The following is a 14,920-nucleotide window of genomic DNA, read 5'->3' as shown; positions in this document are numbered from 1 at the left end:
AACCTAGATTGTGGCTGGACTAGTATCAGGTCAAGGAGAGTAACAACATAAGAAAGATCGGAGCGGGAGCTAATTCGTTATTGACATCGCAAGGATGAAGACAATTGAAGAGGTAGCTCAGCTATTAGGCTTGGCTATGTCCTGTGCTGTGAAGATGCCGGCTCTTTGTAATGATAGGACCTGCTTTGATTTAGTAGCTTGTGGCAGTAGACCTGAATAATACAATGTCAATGACCTACGTCTTCAATTGTTTTCATCCTTGCGATGTCAATAACGAATTAGCTCCCGCTCCGATCTTTTTTATGTTGTTACTCCCCTTGACCTGATACTAGTCCAGCCACAATCGTGGTTGTAAACATTTCTCACCGCGGTGGATATTATTTCCCACCGCGGTGGGTATTATTTTCCACCGCGGTGGTGGGAATTATTATTTTTAACCCGGCGGTGGGAATTATTTTTTCGGCGGTGAGAAATAAATCCGACGGCGGTTGTAATTCGAGAGAAAACAATCGCATTGTAAAAAGAAAAATATTCTAATATATTGAAAATAAACGCATGTCCTCTATGGGCCACCGTAGCCCTTAAGGCCTGGTTATGCTGCAGACGAATGCGACCACGCGACTTTCCGCGCGACTTTCCGCGCGACTATCCGCGCGAATCGCCGTTCATACGTAACCCGGTTATTGATGCGGCATGTCGTAATTCGCGACCTTGTCGAGCTGGACGTTTGTATAGGCCTACATGTACTTTCTTTTTAGACATAATTTGATTTATTCATCAAAAAAGTTTACATAAAAATTAGTACAGTCACAGGGCTGAAGCATAGCATTATTACAATACTTCCACTACCTAACCAAGCAAAAAGGCGTCTAGTCCTCAGACACTGACACCGCTGATGAAATTTTGGCAATGTACCTGTACACACGGAGGAGAAGGAGACAGAGGCGTATACGTGTGCACGAGATTTTGCAGAAACGAGACAAATACGGAGAATACCATCATCTAGTGAAGGAGCTTCACTTTTACCCTGACAAGTTTAAGGAGTACTTTAGGATGACAGAGGAACAGTTTGACTATGTCCTGGGAATGGTACAGACGTATAGTATTGGTTTTTTTTGGATTTCCTAAATAAGTAGCTCGGTTGTATCCCGCGACATTGCATCGACGAAGCCTACAGTAAACCGAGCCACGTGTGTCGATCGCCACGTGGTTGCAGATGAACGTAAACAAAACATCTGATTGGTTGTTAAGAAATATGCCGCGCGACCTTTTGCCAGAAATTCGCTCTGGGGGCAATCTGGTTGGCTTTTCGCACGGACAAAAATACAGCCGCGTTCGCGGTCGTAGTCTGTATGAACGACTACATTTAAATTCCATTTAATCAATCCAACGCGAACGCCGCGTCCGCGTTCGTGGTCGCGTTCGCGTTCGCATTCGTCTGCAGCACAAATAGGCCTTTAGAAATGGGCATTGTGTCGCAACCGTTGAATGCTTGATGACGGAAGAAATGTTGCTGCGTAAATGAAAGAAAGGCAGGTGCATTATTTCAATGGCAACATGCCATTCCTCCCACCGGGATATGGACGCATTTTATCGAAAGAAACAATGAATAATTTTGTTTATTCTTGATGATCTGGCTCTTCATCAAAAACCTCTTCATCATCTTCCTGGTCACTTTGTTCAATTTCAACTAATTGTCCAAGTTCTACTTGTTGACCTTCATTGTCGTCTATAATGGTCAAATGGCCATCTCCAAAAGCAGTGCGCACAGCATCAGCGCTGATCCTCTCCCAAGACAAGCTGATCATTCTCAAGACCTCTCAGTTCGATTTGGGGACATTCTCTATCATCCTCGGTGTGACAGATTTCCCAGGCCATCCAGATGGCACGAATAGTTGGCATTTAAAATATTTCATGATGCTAATATCCAGGGGTTGGAGAAGGCTTGTACACTATCCAGGAATGAAATAGAGATGACCTCCAGCCTCTTCAAGCATGTTCTGAAATTCCCGATTCCTATGCGGTTGGTACTGGTCAAGGATCAACAAAAACGTATCCTCGTCAACGAATGGTAGCAGTATTTGCTAGCAACCAATTAATCCGCGTCTCTGTTCTGACCCATCCTCGTGAAAAGAGTTTTGTTTTGTTATCAACTGTTAGCGATCTTTACAATCTCTTATACATTGCTAATAGTGAAGGCAAATCAGCATGTATCAAAAGGGACAGGGTGCTATAAAGAGAGCCATCCCTTAGATTGTGATTTCATGAAAAACTGTCAGGGCGAATTTCATGAAACTTGCATTGACGGCACCATGGCCCAAGTCATGCGAGTCATTAATGACCTTCGCACCCACTAAATTAGGAGAAAAAATAATAAGGAATTTTAGAATGAAATTACACATTAAAATTGCTGCGACACCATTCTCAAAGATGGCGAACAAATAATTACACATTTCCTCCAGGAACAGCGACAATGTGGGGTTTTATGATCAAAATTGTTCATGTTTTCACCAAAAACTAGGCTTCTTGAATTATAATCAGTCATTGTGACAATAATTTGCCGCCATGCATGCCCTGAGCGATGTTCTCAGCTAGGATCAGTTTCATGAGGTCTGTGGAGAGAGCAAAGTGGTTCGTAGGAAATAAATTATGACATTGTACGAGTAATTCCACATGACAATTGGACAACAATGACAGGGTGTTGTTGTAAGCCACTTGATACATATACATCAAGAAGTCTTGTCCTTTTCATATTGGTCGAACAGGAAACATTGTGTTCTCCCTGACATTTTCAGTAGCATGATCTTGTAATTCCTGGATGACTGGTCTATCTGCAGCTTAATTTTGGAAATAATCTCCAGTATCAGCCTGTCGCCCATTTACGGTTGGGAGCTCCTCATACGAATTCCTGGGGTCAACTTCATTTGCTAATCGCGAAATGTCCGTGTATGGATTCGATATAGGCGCGCGTTTTGTGACGGTATCCTCGCATGCACATGGCCCAAAAGGTGGGCCTGAATGTATTCATCTAAATATCGAATCTTCTGAGCTAATGAAGAGGCATGGAGATGTCGCCTTGGGCTCGGGATACAAACCGATGTCAGCTTTACCACTGTCACCATCTTCATCATCTGTCGTCATGGCCATACATTACCATGTACAATGGCTCAGGAACAGCAGAGCGATAATTTCATATTCACCATAAATACTGTACTTCTAATCACGTGAAAAAAGTTATCGAAATTCTAATCGGACAAACCCTTTACACAAGTCTTATTCAATGATCGGTACTGTTGAGTCATCATTACACTACTACTATTGTGCGGGAATAGTTAGACCAATTGTGATCAAATTACGTTTGTAATCCCAGTCGAAGGGTGATTAATGCCATGTCTCGAACCCGCTATTGTTCGGGTAAAAATTGACAACTTCGCTTAGAAATGTTTTTCATATCAGCCTTGGGTCAGACGGCGAGGTATGCGCGGGACTACTGTATGTTACCAAACTGTCCTCTGCATCATTGAAAACACTGTGTCCTATCAAAGACAGAATTATTTGATTAGAACGCGATATCGCTTATGCATAACTATTTTTGGTTGTCGTATTCGCCATTAATCTGGCAAATGGAAGGGGTGACGGGTGATTGCATGATACGATATTACACCTTGCTACCTGCCTGAACAACTGCAAGGTGAAGTTATCACCACGTTAAGTTGTTATACATGAGTAGAATGCGTACGAATTACATAATTTTGTCTTTGATGGACATCGTGGTAACAGAGAAAAGCCAGTATTTGATGGCCAGGTTTTCTTTTTTGCATAATAATGTCGAGCTACTCGTGCTCATCTATGGATGTGTTAGTAATTAAGACTGGCGAGTTATTCGAGCAAGAGGAACCCGAAAGTTACTGGCGGCATTTTCCGCCTATTGCGCCAACGACGCAGGGTATATGGGTTCAGATCAGGATTGTACTCAAGGATGCGCGAATACTCTCGTCGCACATTTGATTTCGTTTCTTGATTCTCCTTACTCACCAGTGCAATGTTTCCACATGTATTAGTGTTTCCATCGTGTTCGGAGAACAGGAGAAAAGGGTACTTGATTCTATATGTACTAAATGTGTCATAAAACGGCTTATTTTGTTAATCATCTTCTTTTTGTTTATTGAACACTAGGATACTAGGGACAACCAAATACGTTACACCTATATTTGGTTGATGTTGTCGACGCTTCTAGTTACAGAATGATTTCATTCTCACACATCCAGGCCTAACCGGGATACCTCGTCTTCGTCTTTCAACAGACTTCTACTACATACTCTAGCGCCTTGATAGTAGTGTGGTGAGGCGGTCCTACAGTCACAGCTTGAATTGGCCGCCATTGAATCTGAATGTGCTGCCGTGAAAAGCTCTGTCGGACTTCTGAACCTTTTTTAGATAGCGAAAACTCCTTAAATATTGTCAAAGTGTATTTTAAGTCTTTGTCCGAAATCATGTTTCCTCCAAAGACGAAGTGCATTTTGGTGTTGTTAAACCCACTATTTTTGTAGGATGTGGAATATGGCAGTGGATGTGATTCGGTTAGATCGTGCAGACGATGATTAATGTTGCGATATGTGTTTTTGCCCTTGACCATTTTTGATAGGCTCAAAATAGGAAAAAATGTTCCCCTGAGTAATATATAACAGGGTAACATTAGAGCACTCTCGAAATATATAGGAAATCGTGTCATTTGTGGCATTTTTTTCGAATATTCTTGCTACGTACATTTGTGTGTATCATACATGCAATAGGCTTGTGGTATTCGACCCGATGACTCGACGACACGATGACTCGATGACGCGATCAAGTTGGAAGTTTTTAAAGAATATCACTGCTTGGACTGTAATTTATGGTAGTTGATAAAGCTTGGAATCAGTGAAACCATGCAACCAGTGATAAACCTTGGAATAGTCAGTACTAAACCGTGGAATCACTGTGCAAGTACCGCGTGAAATCGGGCGCGTTCCTTCCACGATTTATACCCTCCCAACTGCGAATCTCGTCCCAGCTGACTTTATTGATAGCAATTTGCCAGTAGCTCCAGAATCAACCTTTTTGTGGAGGATGACGTCATCATTGAATGCATTGGAAATGTATTGTTGTCGTTAAAAAATAAACTTATGTTCATGACGGGCCGCCATTGGCAAATATCTAATTCTTGCTCTTCGATGAAAGCAAAAGTAAGCTTTTGTGATTGTTTTGTATTCCATATACTAAAATAAAACGTTTTTATTAGAAGAATCATTTGTATATATAATGCTCTGATAAAGCTCAGTAGATATGACAAACATGCACACGGGAATCACTAAAAAAATGTGTCCGCTTAGAACTGGTTACATCACGAAAATATATCTATTCCCCTCGATGTGTACATGAATATGTACGACGAAATCGCTCACAGCGAAGGAATTTATTCACATTTTTCATCTCCAAACCCGGCTAAAACCTTCGGTAATAAACCTTCATCTACGTTTCTACGGATAAGTGCCAGCCGGTACTGCATGATGTAGTCAATCTTCTCTGTATCACCCTGTATGATCACACCGCTCCGTAGTTCAAATAGGCCCCGTGTGGTGGCGTAGTAAGCGGAGCGCTGATTTGTCCATATTGTGGGTGTGTGGTGGGCGTGTCGTGACGTGCATGCCTATATTTGGGAGATCAGTAATGTGCACTGGAGGCGAGGTATGACTGGGTTGTTCTAAAATATAGATTATTGAATCGGATATGCGACTGATTTCTAAACTACCGTCAAATACTTGACTTGCAAAACTCAGCTCGACGCCGAACTGCAGTGCCACTCGCGGACAAAGATAGAACAACTCGACATTTTTTTCACCGGTTTTCTCGCTGCGCATGCGTACCAGCGTCATCTTTTGTTGATTTCCGCTGGTACGCATAAGTGAAGGAAAATAAAAAAGAACCGATCATTACCAACCCCTTTCCAATTCCAGCTGTTTTCACCGTATCTAATCCGACCATTTTTCGTTTCCCACAAGTTCGCATTTTTGATAAAACCATGCGCCATGTTGCTATGCAAGCCACTGGTATCTTACCGTGAATACAGCTAAATACACCTAAATATAGCTGGTTCAGATCAACCTCCTACCCAGGTTCTTTACAAGCAGAAATTCCAATTGTAACAAAATTAGTCTTTCACCTCTTCGTTCCGTCTAGGACAACTCCTGCGTCCGTATTTTACATGCACCCGCTGTGCAGCAAGTGGGTTGGTTCTAAAAGCGGCATTGGCACTGACATTGGCATTGGCATTGGCATTGGCAATCTGCCAAATGAGTACCAAATATGGAAGTTTGATAAGCTGCAGACCACACGGGCAACAGCCTTCGTAAGGCTTATTACAGAGCTGCCCAAAATAATTCAAAGACTACTTGCTCGCTCAGGGGAGTTGGTGTAACAATAATAATGACTAATAATAATGACTATGAACTATAGTTGTCTGTTGAGCCATATAACCCTGAAGGCTATTTGATTCACATTTGGGGTTTTTTCTGCGTGCAGGCTTCAGGTCTGGCAGCTCATCGGAATCTAAATCAAAACACAAAGTCCTGTGTGCATCGAGTTTCTTCCTCTATGGCTTTGAGCGTATGCTTGGCTCACTGTTACTGACGGTTACTTCATTGCGAGCTCTTCCGATTCTGAAAAAAGGAACCAAGGTTTAGACTGCTGGTATCATCATGTCCACAGGAACACAGGGCGGTCACCCTAGAGGTCGTTCATTTAGTACGCACCTTTTTCAGATTTTCAGGACCCTTCACTAGCCCCCCCCCCCCCCCAGGCCCATACGCAAAAAAGGTAGAAAAAGGTAGAAACCCAGTGACTTCTCCGGGCTCGCCTCCATGTCTTCGGCCATGCTTTCTTTTCCCGCGTGTGACGTCATCAGGTCGGCGGCAGACCAGGTGCCCACATGTACATATAAATGTAAAACATCGTCGGGAAATCTTTCAATATTAAATTTGGTGTTACTTCTCCTGTCTAAAGAATATTCATGAACAATGGTCACTAATAAATGGTGTTATTTTGGTGTTATTTCGGAATTTGGCAGATTGCCAATGCCAATGCCAATGCCAATGTCAGTGCCAATGCCGCTTTTAGAACCAACCCGCAGCAAGTACCTGTTTTCCAGGTCGGGATTTTATATACATCCGGACCATTTTTACTGGAGCAAGTTTTCGTGTTTGAAGTCTATTTTCATCAAAACTGCGCCAAGTTAGACTGTCAAACTTTAGGGATACATTTGTCCTTGGGAAATCTATTGATTGAGAGCCTCCTGGTAAGTTGTTAAGTTGGTGAACGCTTGTATTTCACTATTTTTATGTTGCGATTTGCGACTTTCTGAAAGCTGTCCCCCATGTTGGATGACGTCAGACCTCCACATTGTTTTGGATTGTGAGTGACGAACTTTCCAGTGGTAACTTTGCAAAGTGTTTTAAATCAGGTAAATGTTGGTGTAAAAGTTATTTCAAAGACATGATTTATTTCATAAAGATTTGTAGCATCTTTTGGTGTCATTTTCAAAGCTGTGACTTTTGGGAATCTCTTGTACTTTGCGCCTAAAGTTGGCACATGTTTCAAAACGTGTTTGTTTTGTTATCATTTCGAGGATCTGTAGCCCGTGGGTCACCCCCGTGGATTCTGTATAAAACCCTAATCAGCTGGACGTGAGAGCAGATCGGGTGCTAGCATATCTAGCATCAGGAGGTTCTAGCCCTCCGGAGTTGACATTCACCCCAGTCACATACTCCTAGCTTGCAGTTGCACAACATTGCAGAACAAGCCACATGTTACATATATGTTGGTCTTGCATTGAGATTGTTGTGTGAGTCAAGTTTCAAATACAGCTTTGAAGGTGGTCACACTGATACTAATAGAATTTAGCCTAGGTAAGCGCCCTAAAGATATCTTTCTATTATATTTGCAATTTGAATTGTTGACTTTTGTTCAGCAAAAGGGGCAGAGTACTGACTTTTATACAACTTATGGGCAAGTTTAACAGTCATAAAATGCCTAAATATTCAGCACCTAGTGTGCATGTTTATGCTGATGATCTAGTCACAATAGGCACTTTTATTGAACTGGAAAACCTGGTTGCTTTCCTCCATGAACTTTTAGATTTGTTGACCCGTTTGATAAATGGTGAAGATGTGGATATGAGCCTATATCCAGCCATCAACCACCTAGTTTAATCTGATTGAAACCTTTTTGTACCCGTTGTAAAATCATTGACATTCGCGTTTTGAGAGTTATAATAAAACTATTTAGTTAGATGAAGGAGTTGTGCCCTTTTGTGATAGCTTAGTAGTAGTTTTCATCCGGACTCATATCAGTGACCAAAAGCAGGTCACCTTGCCCAATTCTCACCCAGTCTCTCATATTGGAATGAGAGAAGACATAGAGGACATGTCCTTGAAGTCAGGTTACTAGATCAAATCAGGAGGACCAGAGTCCTTGGATTTCCCCAGGTTGTGACAACTACTGCCCCATAAAAAGCCTTGACTTGGTTGTGATTTTGTCTCCAGGACATTATCACTGACGCTTTACCGCTCGGACAGGTTTCGCGCTACACAATGTTAAAATGACCGAGCTAAAACCACTGCTATTAGAGCGGTAGCCCGGAGACCAGGATCATGGGATTCCGTATTTTAGCAAAATCCATAGCAACGATCGTGTCATCGAGCAATCGCTTCGTCGAGTCATCGAGTCGAATACCACAAGCCGTTACACATGTCTGCCACGAGTCTGCGCCCAGGAGACGGACACGCAGATTACACGATTGGGATCATGGAAATTTAACCGACATGTAGAACTGATTCACTCTATTACCATGTACTATCTACAGACTATCAAAATGCAGACATGTCAAAACAACATATTCTGCTATTGTTGATATACGCCCGGGGATATAAGCGAGATTGTGGTAATAATAATCACTCGACCCTGACCTCTAGATCATTCATCAACCCAAACACATTTATGTATGCCACAAAGTAAAGAGGACGATCCAGTCCCGGCATCAGACGGCTGTAGACCGATATGGTCGTGGACGGGGTACTTATACATGTAGGTTAAGATTCATAGCTGGCTCGATAAATTCTGGAAAATTTGAGAAAGGACCATCTAATCGAGAACGCACGTGAGTAGAACCAGTCATACCTGTGATTTTATAGAATCGTCACTGTAGAAAGGACGAGCTCTCGTGAATTTGAAGGATATCAATAAGGCAGCTGAGGCTATCGACCTACTTGTAATTCTATGGCTATGCAAGCCAAGGCGTCACGAGGGCTCCTGGCTGACTTTGCAGTATCGAACTACTGATGAGCAGTGTTTCAGAAGAGAGTTTTGAAGACGATCCACTTTTTATAGCAAATCTTTATTAAGACGGAACACAGCATGACTGAAATAAAATTAAGTGTCGTGATCCCTTTCCGGGGAGACTGACCTCTCGGGTTTCTATGTTTAGCTGAGATCGCTCGCCCATGACCACAACGCTTGTACGATATAACTAACTCGAATATGCAGTGGTACATTAAAATCTCACACCACCTCGCACACATGTAAGTGTTGAATCATAACCCGCAGTGACTGCCTTTTGAGCCGCGCGATCGCGCCCGCGCACCATCGCGCGCCTCAATTTTTTTTAGGTGAATGAAACATCGCGCGCCTGCCCTTTAAAATGCATTAAAAAATCGCGCGCCTAAAAAATGATTGCGACGCAGTGGAAAGTGATGCTAATTACACAGGGGTCAGTAAGTCAGACATTTCAATTATCGAACTATTTTTGTGCTAAAGACTAGGCCATGATAGACAGAAATTATAGAAACCGGACGCGACTGCCGCAGGTGCACGAGCCGAGATGCAATATTCCCGCCGAAATTATATACTCAAGAGAAGACATACTATACCGGTACTCCGACGTAAATCTCGCAGTTCTGGAAATATCTTAAATCCATAATTGCACAGCAGGCTACGAAAATAATCATCTAGGCCTACTACCCAAATCATGCATTGAAAATTAGACCGACAATATTTTCATCAGGGAAAAACTTCAACAGAGACACACCCGACCGCAGACATAATAAACATGCCATTCCACGCCTCACACACGTGGCGTTGATTGACACTTCATCGGGATAAATTAGGTCAGTCAGCAACTTGTTAACGAGGTTTTTTTTATTAGTTCAGTCGGTTCTGGAGCCCGCCGACACGAAAATCTCCGATTAAGAAACGCTATCGCTCCCAATGTCAATGAAAGTGTGGTCGAAATCACGCAAACAATACTGTCCGTCCAGTCACGCCAGTGTAACCAAGGCCTAGATATCATACTTGCTATTGTAATAAAGTTTGAGAAACTGATCTTTAATCATCACGGAGGCATGTAAATCCTAAATGCAATTAATAATCAAAATCAATCCGTCGGCCATGTGTCGGCTACCTGACGAAACATGCAGGTTTCCCGCGCTTCGTGAATAGAGGTGTTATCTTGACTCAATCAATTATACCACATCCGGACTGGCGGAGATGGCGGTAGGAACAAAGGCTAAGATATCATATCGCACACAGAACTCACGTCGGCATACCAATGTGATTTATGGTTCTGAGTGACTCGGGTTAGGCCTTGGCTACTTGGCTCGACATCTTTTCATTTTATTACTTCGTTCTATCAATTTTTTTGTGGGTGATTAAAATGAAGCCCGATAGTTTACATATTATTTTTGGTATTTCACGCAATGAGATTTCATTTGCGCGTTGCGTGGCTGGCTAGGCTTCCCACCAGGCTTGAGGAGTTGACCAGGAATTTGAGGACCACGCTACGCAGATTGAGCATTGTATTTGAGAGATTAGTGAAATTGCAGTTCACCCTTCAAATAGTTTAGGCCTATACTATCTATTTTTGTATTTTCAGGTAAACTACTGGAGGATGGCAATGATGGCGAAGTTTACTGTAGACATGCGTCAGTTCTGGTTTTCGATCGATTTGATTTGATTGAATTGATGGATACGAATGATGTAGGCCACCAAGTCAACAGCAGGCATCACTCCCTGTTTCATGACAACCAGGGGATGTTAATAATTATTGAACACAGAGCCTGGCAATCATTTTTACAAAAATTGCACTTAATGTTTTACTTCTAGAACTGTACTTATATGTCTTTGTAGTTGCTCCACATGGAGGTTTTATCAATAAATTATTATTATAATAAAATATTATTATTATTATTATTGATAAAATACAAACAAGAGAATAACTTACCTCCCATCATAACACTATCCCATGTTCATTAGCACTCGCCAGCGGGACCAAGCCAACATAGCCACTATAAAATACTTACGTTTGGCCATTTGTCATGCATCCCGGTAAAGCTATAGGCCTAATATCGAGGAACACAAAAGCAAAGTAAGCGCAGTGGCCACGGGCCACCATGGGTTTGCGTTTTTATTCACGAGCTGATGGTTAAATTGAAGCATGAAGCATTTGATTTTCATATCATTCTTTATTGATGCGTTAAATTTGAAGCAAGAATGGTAGCTGCAATACTAGGCCTAATTTAACCACTTTTCTCACCTGAAAATAAAAAAAAAATTTAATGAAGGGTGGACTGCAGTCAATCATCTCTCAGTTAACTATCAATTAATCGGCGAGTTTAAAACTTCAAACGACACCTGATGATCATGACGCGTTAGCAATAAAAAATCACCTATGCTCCAGATCTCTCTAAGCATGCAGTCTTGCGCATTTAGAAGGTATCGTTTGTGATTGACTTCCATACTGTGTGACCAGCGTGCTTTGCTCATTCATGCAATGGTGTCGGAACAATTTTTATTAGGTGTCTGGACTGCGTAGTATGCATCAATGTAAATAAAGCAGCGTTTTGTGACCTCCCGATAGTGGAATAGGTGCTTCTAATTACAAGTTGTATAAACAACGAAGTTTACTGCTGGCTGGAATGGGATCGTAAGGAAGTTTAGTCAATTAAACACCTGATATATTTAACAGGGCGGCGGATTTTTAAAGGGGGCGGCCGCATTTTAACGGTTTAGGCCAGTTGTCAATTTTAACGGGGCGGCCCGCCCCGTTAAAACGGCCCAGTGGAGAATTTCACTGATCGGGTTTTCCTCAAACAGAGAACCAATCGGATTGAAGCTTGCATATCACTCCCCTGACTAACAATGGCGGGCATAAAGCGGCCCCAGAAGGGGAATTCTGTTCAACTAAGGACATTTAACGGCTGGTCTAAGGTTGACAGCATCCAAACAAAGGTTGAAAACATTGATGGGAAACAGATGGTGACTGAGGTAAATGATAGTTTGTTATCATGAGTAGCAGCGGCCTGTGTTTCAAAGCCAGCGCCGGACAATTTGGAGGATGACTAAATCTGAGTCTGTCATCATTCATGGCCCATGAAGTTGGTTGAATTTTGGGCTTTTTTAGCTACTAGCTTTACCATGCACAACTTTCTCAGCTGTGCAACACAGTGAGTTGAGTGACAGGGCCTATACTCCCCATTGTTAATGTTTATTGTGTTTCTACTAGTGTTTAGACATGTTTGATGTTAAGTTTGTTTTCATAACTTTTTGAGTTTTCATATGTGCAATCAACACAATGAAATCTGTTTTATTTTTTGGAATAAATTTTATTTCTTTTTGATATTGGCATTTGAGTGTTTTCTCTACAGCAGTGCAATGCATCATTCAAAAAGCAAGTGAAGCAGATTCATTCCTTCTATACTTGAGTCAGTGGAGCCCCTCCTTTGCCTGTGAACTACTGGTATACAACATACTGGTCACTCTCCATCATTTTCATGGCCAACCAAGGACAACTTCATGACTAGCTGTGCACACTGGTAAATTTCCGAGAGAAAACGACGTTGTCGATGGATACCAGAAGAAAAGTTGGTTGGTGGTAAAAAAAACAGTGCACCAAGGTTTTTATGGTGCACTGAAAACCATGCACCTGGCTTTTTCAAAAGGCAGTCACTGAACCCAAGGAAAAAGTAAAGTGTCGAATACCGTTGATTGCGCTTCTACAAAGAGCGGGCAAATTTGGCAGAAGTACGACGAAAAGAAATGAAAAACACACTGAAATAGTTGTTGCGACGAAAACCCGAGGTCAAGGACACGACTGCGAGCCGCCTAAATAAGCCGCATATGATTTTGCGACTGCGGCTGGTCTTCGAGCAACTGAGCTTTGACTATAATAGACTCTTATTTTCAGATAATCAAAGAAAATGATCACGATCTGGGTTTTCTTTGAGATCGTGATGGGCATGCCATCTTTCATCACGTTCTGCTTCTACATGATGATGATATTCCTATCGCTGCTTTGGCAGAGAATAACCAAGCCCTTTGGTATGCGACCTGTAAGTACGGCCACGGTACCGTATATGTACATGTAAAATCGTCCTTAGTCAACCCGCAGATATATACACGTGTATAGTTTGACACGATTCCGAAGAAGACGACGAAAATGCGGCAGAGCACAGTAGCAATGATTTTCTGGTCACTAATGTTAATGCATATCTGGCATTTGAGGTTAGTTAAGGTCCGTGACGACATGATTAGCCAACGAGTTGACTTGGTAAATTCTGTTTTCTTGTTGTACTTGCAGGTGCTTGTCGCATACAACTTCATCTGTAGTTTCCTGAGTTGCTGCACGTTCCTTGGCTTCATCTATTACGGCATCGTCAAGAGTCCATCACTGTACTACATGAAGCACGTTGAGGGTCTGAGTTCCGTTTACTACCTTTACTACCTCACCAAGAACATCGAACTAATGGACACAGTCTTCATGGTTTTAAGACACAAGCGGCGACAGATCTCATTCCTTCACGTCTTCCATCACAGCTCAATGGTCATGCTGAGTAACTATGCAGCCACAGTCACTCCGTGGCCCGCAATCGCACCTTACCTCGGCATGAACAGTTTCGTTCACATTGTCCTCTACTTTTACTACGGCTTGACAGCCCTGCAACCCGACAACCCACCTCAGTGGAAAAAGGCTTTAACCCAGCTGCAAATCGCCCAGTTTATGATTATACTAGTATTCACACTTTATGGTTACCAGTTCCATAAATTCTGCGTATACTCAATATTCTATCCACTAAGTATGATGATCCTTTTTTCTAACTTCTACTACGCTGCCTACCTTACACAACACCGGGAAAGGACTAAACTATTAAAAAGTAAAGATCCGTAACTATTTCATCTTTCACGAAAATTCATGAATCATTACATCACATTCGTGCCAGACGAGGCGCCGTGATGACATCAAGTCATGTAATAACATGTCCCGTGGTCATTGTCAATGGTCATCACACTGTATAATGTCCCAATGCATATTCATGCTATTCCCTCTCAGGCAAAAGTATCCATCCATGGATCATTGATGGGTCCATCGATGGATCTTTGATGGTTATCATCAAACCATGTTTTACATATACGTATCCCATAGATTCTACGTTGGTCAATGGCAAATCCACTGATTCTAATATAATTCTAATATCCCCCCAATTCTTACATAAGTTCTTTGATGGCCCTTCCAAAATTCTATGACGAATTCCATCCATGGATCAGTGATGGACCCATGATTGTAGATAGGACTGTATGTGGTTCAATCCATGTATGATGGAGATTCTCCATCATCGATCCATGGATGGAACCACCATGGGTCTTTGATGGAGATTCTCCATCAAAGATCCATGGATGGGCCCATGGATGAAGCGTTGATAATTAATCCCCGTCATAAATCCATGATGGACACTTCTGCTTGTTATGATGCAACGAATAAAGAAACAATCGCAATTTTTTTTTAAATTCTTAATTTGTCCTGTTTCGAGTCACTTAACAAATTGTTTAGAGAGGAGTG

At 42.1% G+C, this 14,920-nt stretch overlaps 1 protein-coding gene across 2 annotated transcripts; it reads left to right on the top strand.

Moving 5' to 3' along the window:
* Positions 1-7,311: 7,311 nt before the first annotated feature.
* On the top strand, positions 7,312-14,868 carry LOC135499036 (very long chain fatty acid elongase 1-like). Of its 2 annotated transcripts, none has more exons than XM_064789680.1 (3): positions 7,312-7,330; positions 13,271-13,415; positions 13,664-14,868. In XM_064789680.1, the coding sequence occupies exons 2-3, from the start codon at positions 13,284-13,286 to the stop codon at positions 14,249-14,251; spliced, it is 720 nt and encodes a 239-aa protein (XP_064645750.1). In that variant the 5' UTR covers positions 7,312-7,330; positions 13,271-13,283; the 3' UTR covers positions 14,252-14,868. The 2 variants fall into 2 exon arrangements, with proteins under 2 accessions (XP_064645750.1, XP_064645741.1); XM_064789671.1 differs by lacking the exon at positions 7,312-7,330 and adding an exon at positions 8,837-9,190.
* Positions 14,869-14,920: the final 52 nt, after the last annotated feature.

This window comes from Lineus longissimus, chromosome 1, assembly GCF_910592395.1.
Source record: "Lineus longissimus chromosome 1, tnLinLong1.2, whole genome shotgun sequence".
In the NCBI taxonomy this organism is placed as follows: Eukaryota; Metazoa; Nemertea; class Pilidiophora; order Heteronemertea; family Lineidae; genus Lineus; species Lineus longissimus.
The sequence above is the reverse complement of the archived record's forward strand: the minus strand, read 5'-3'. Positions and strand labels throughout refer to the sequence as shown.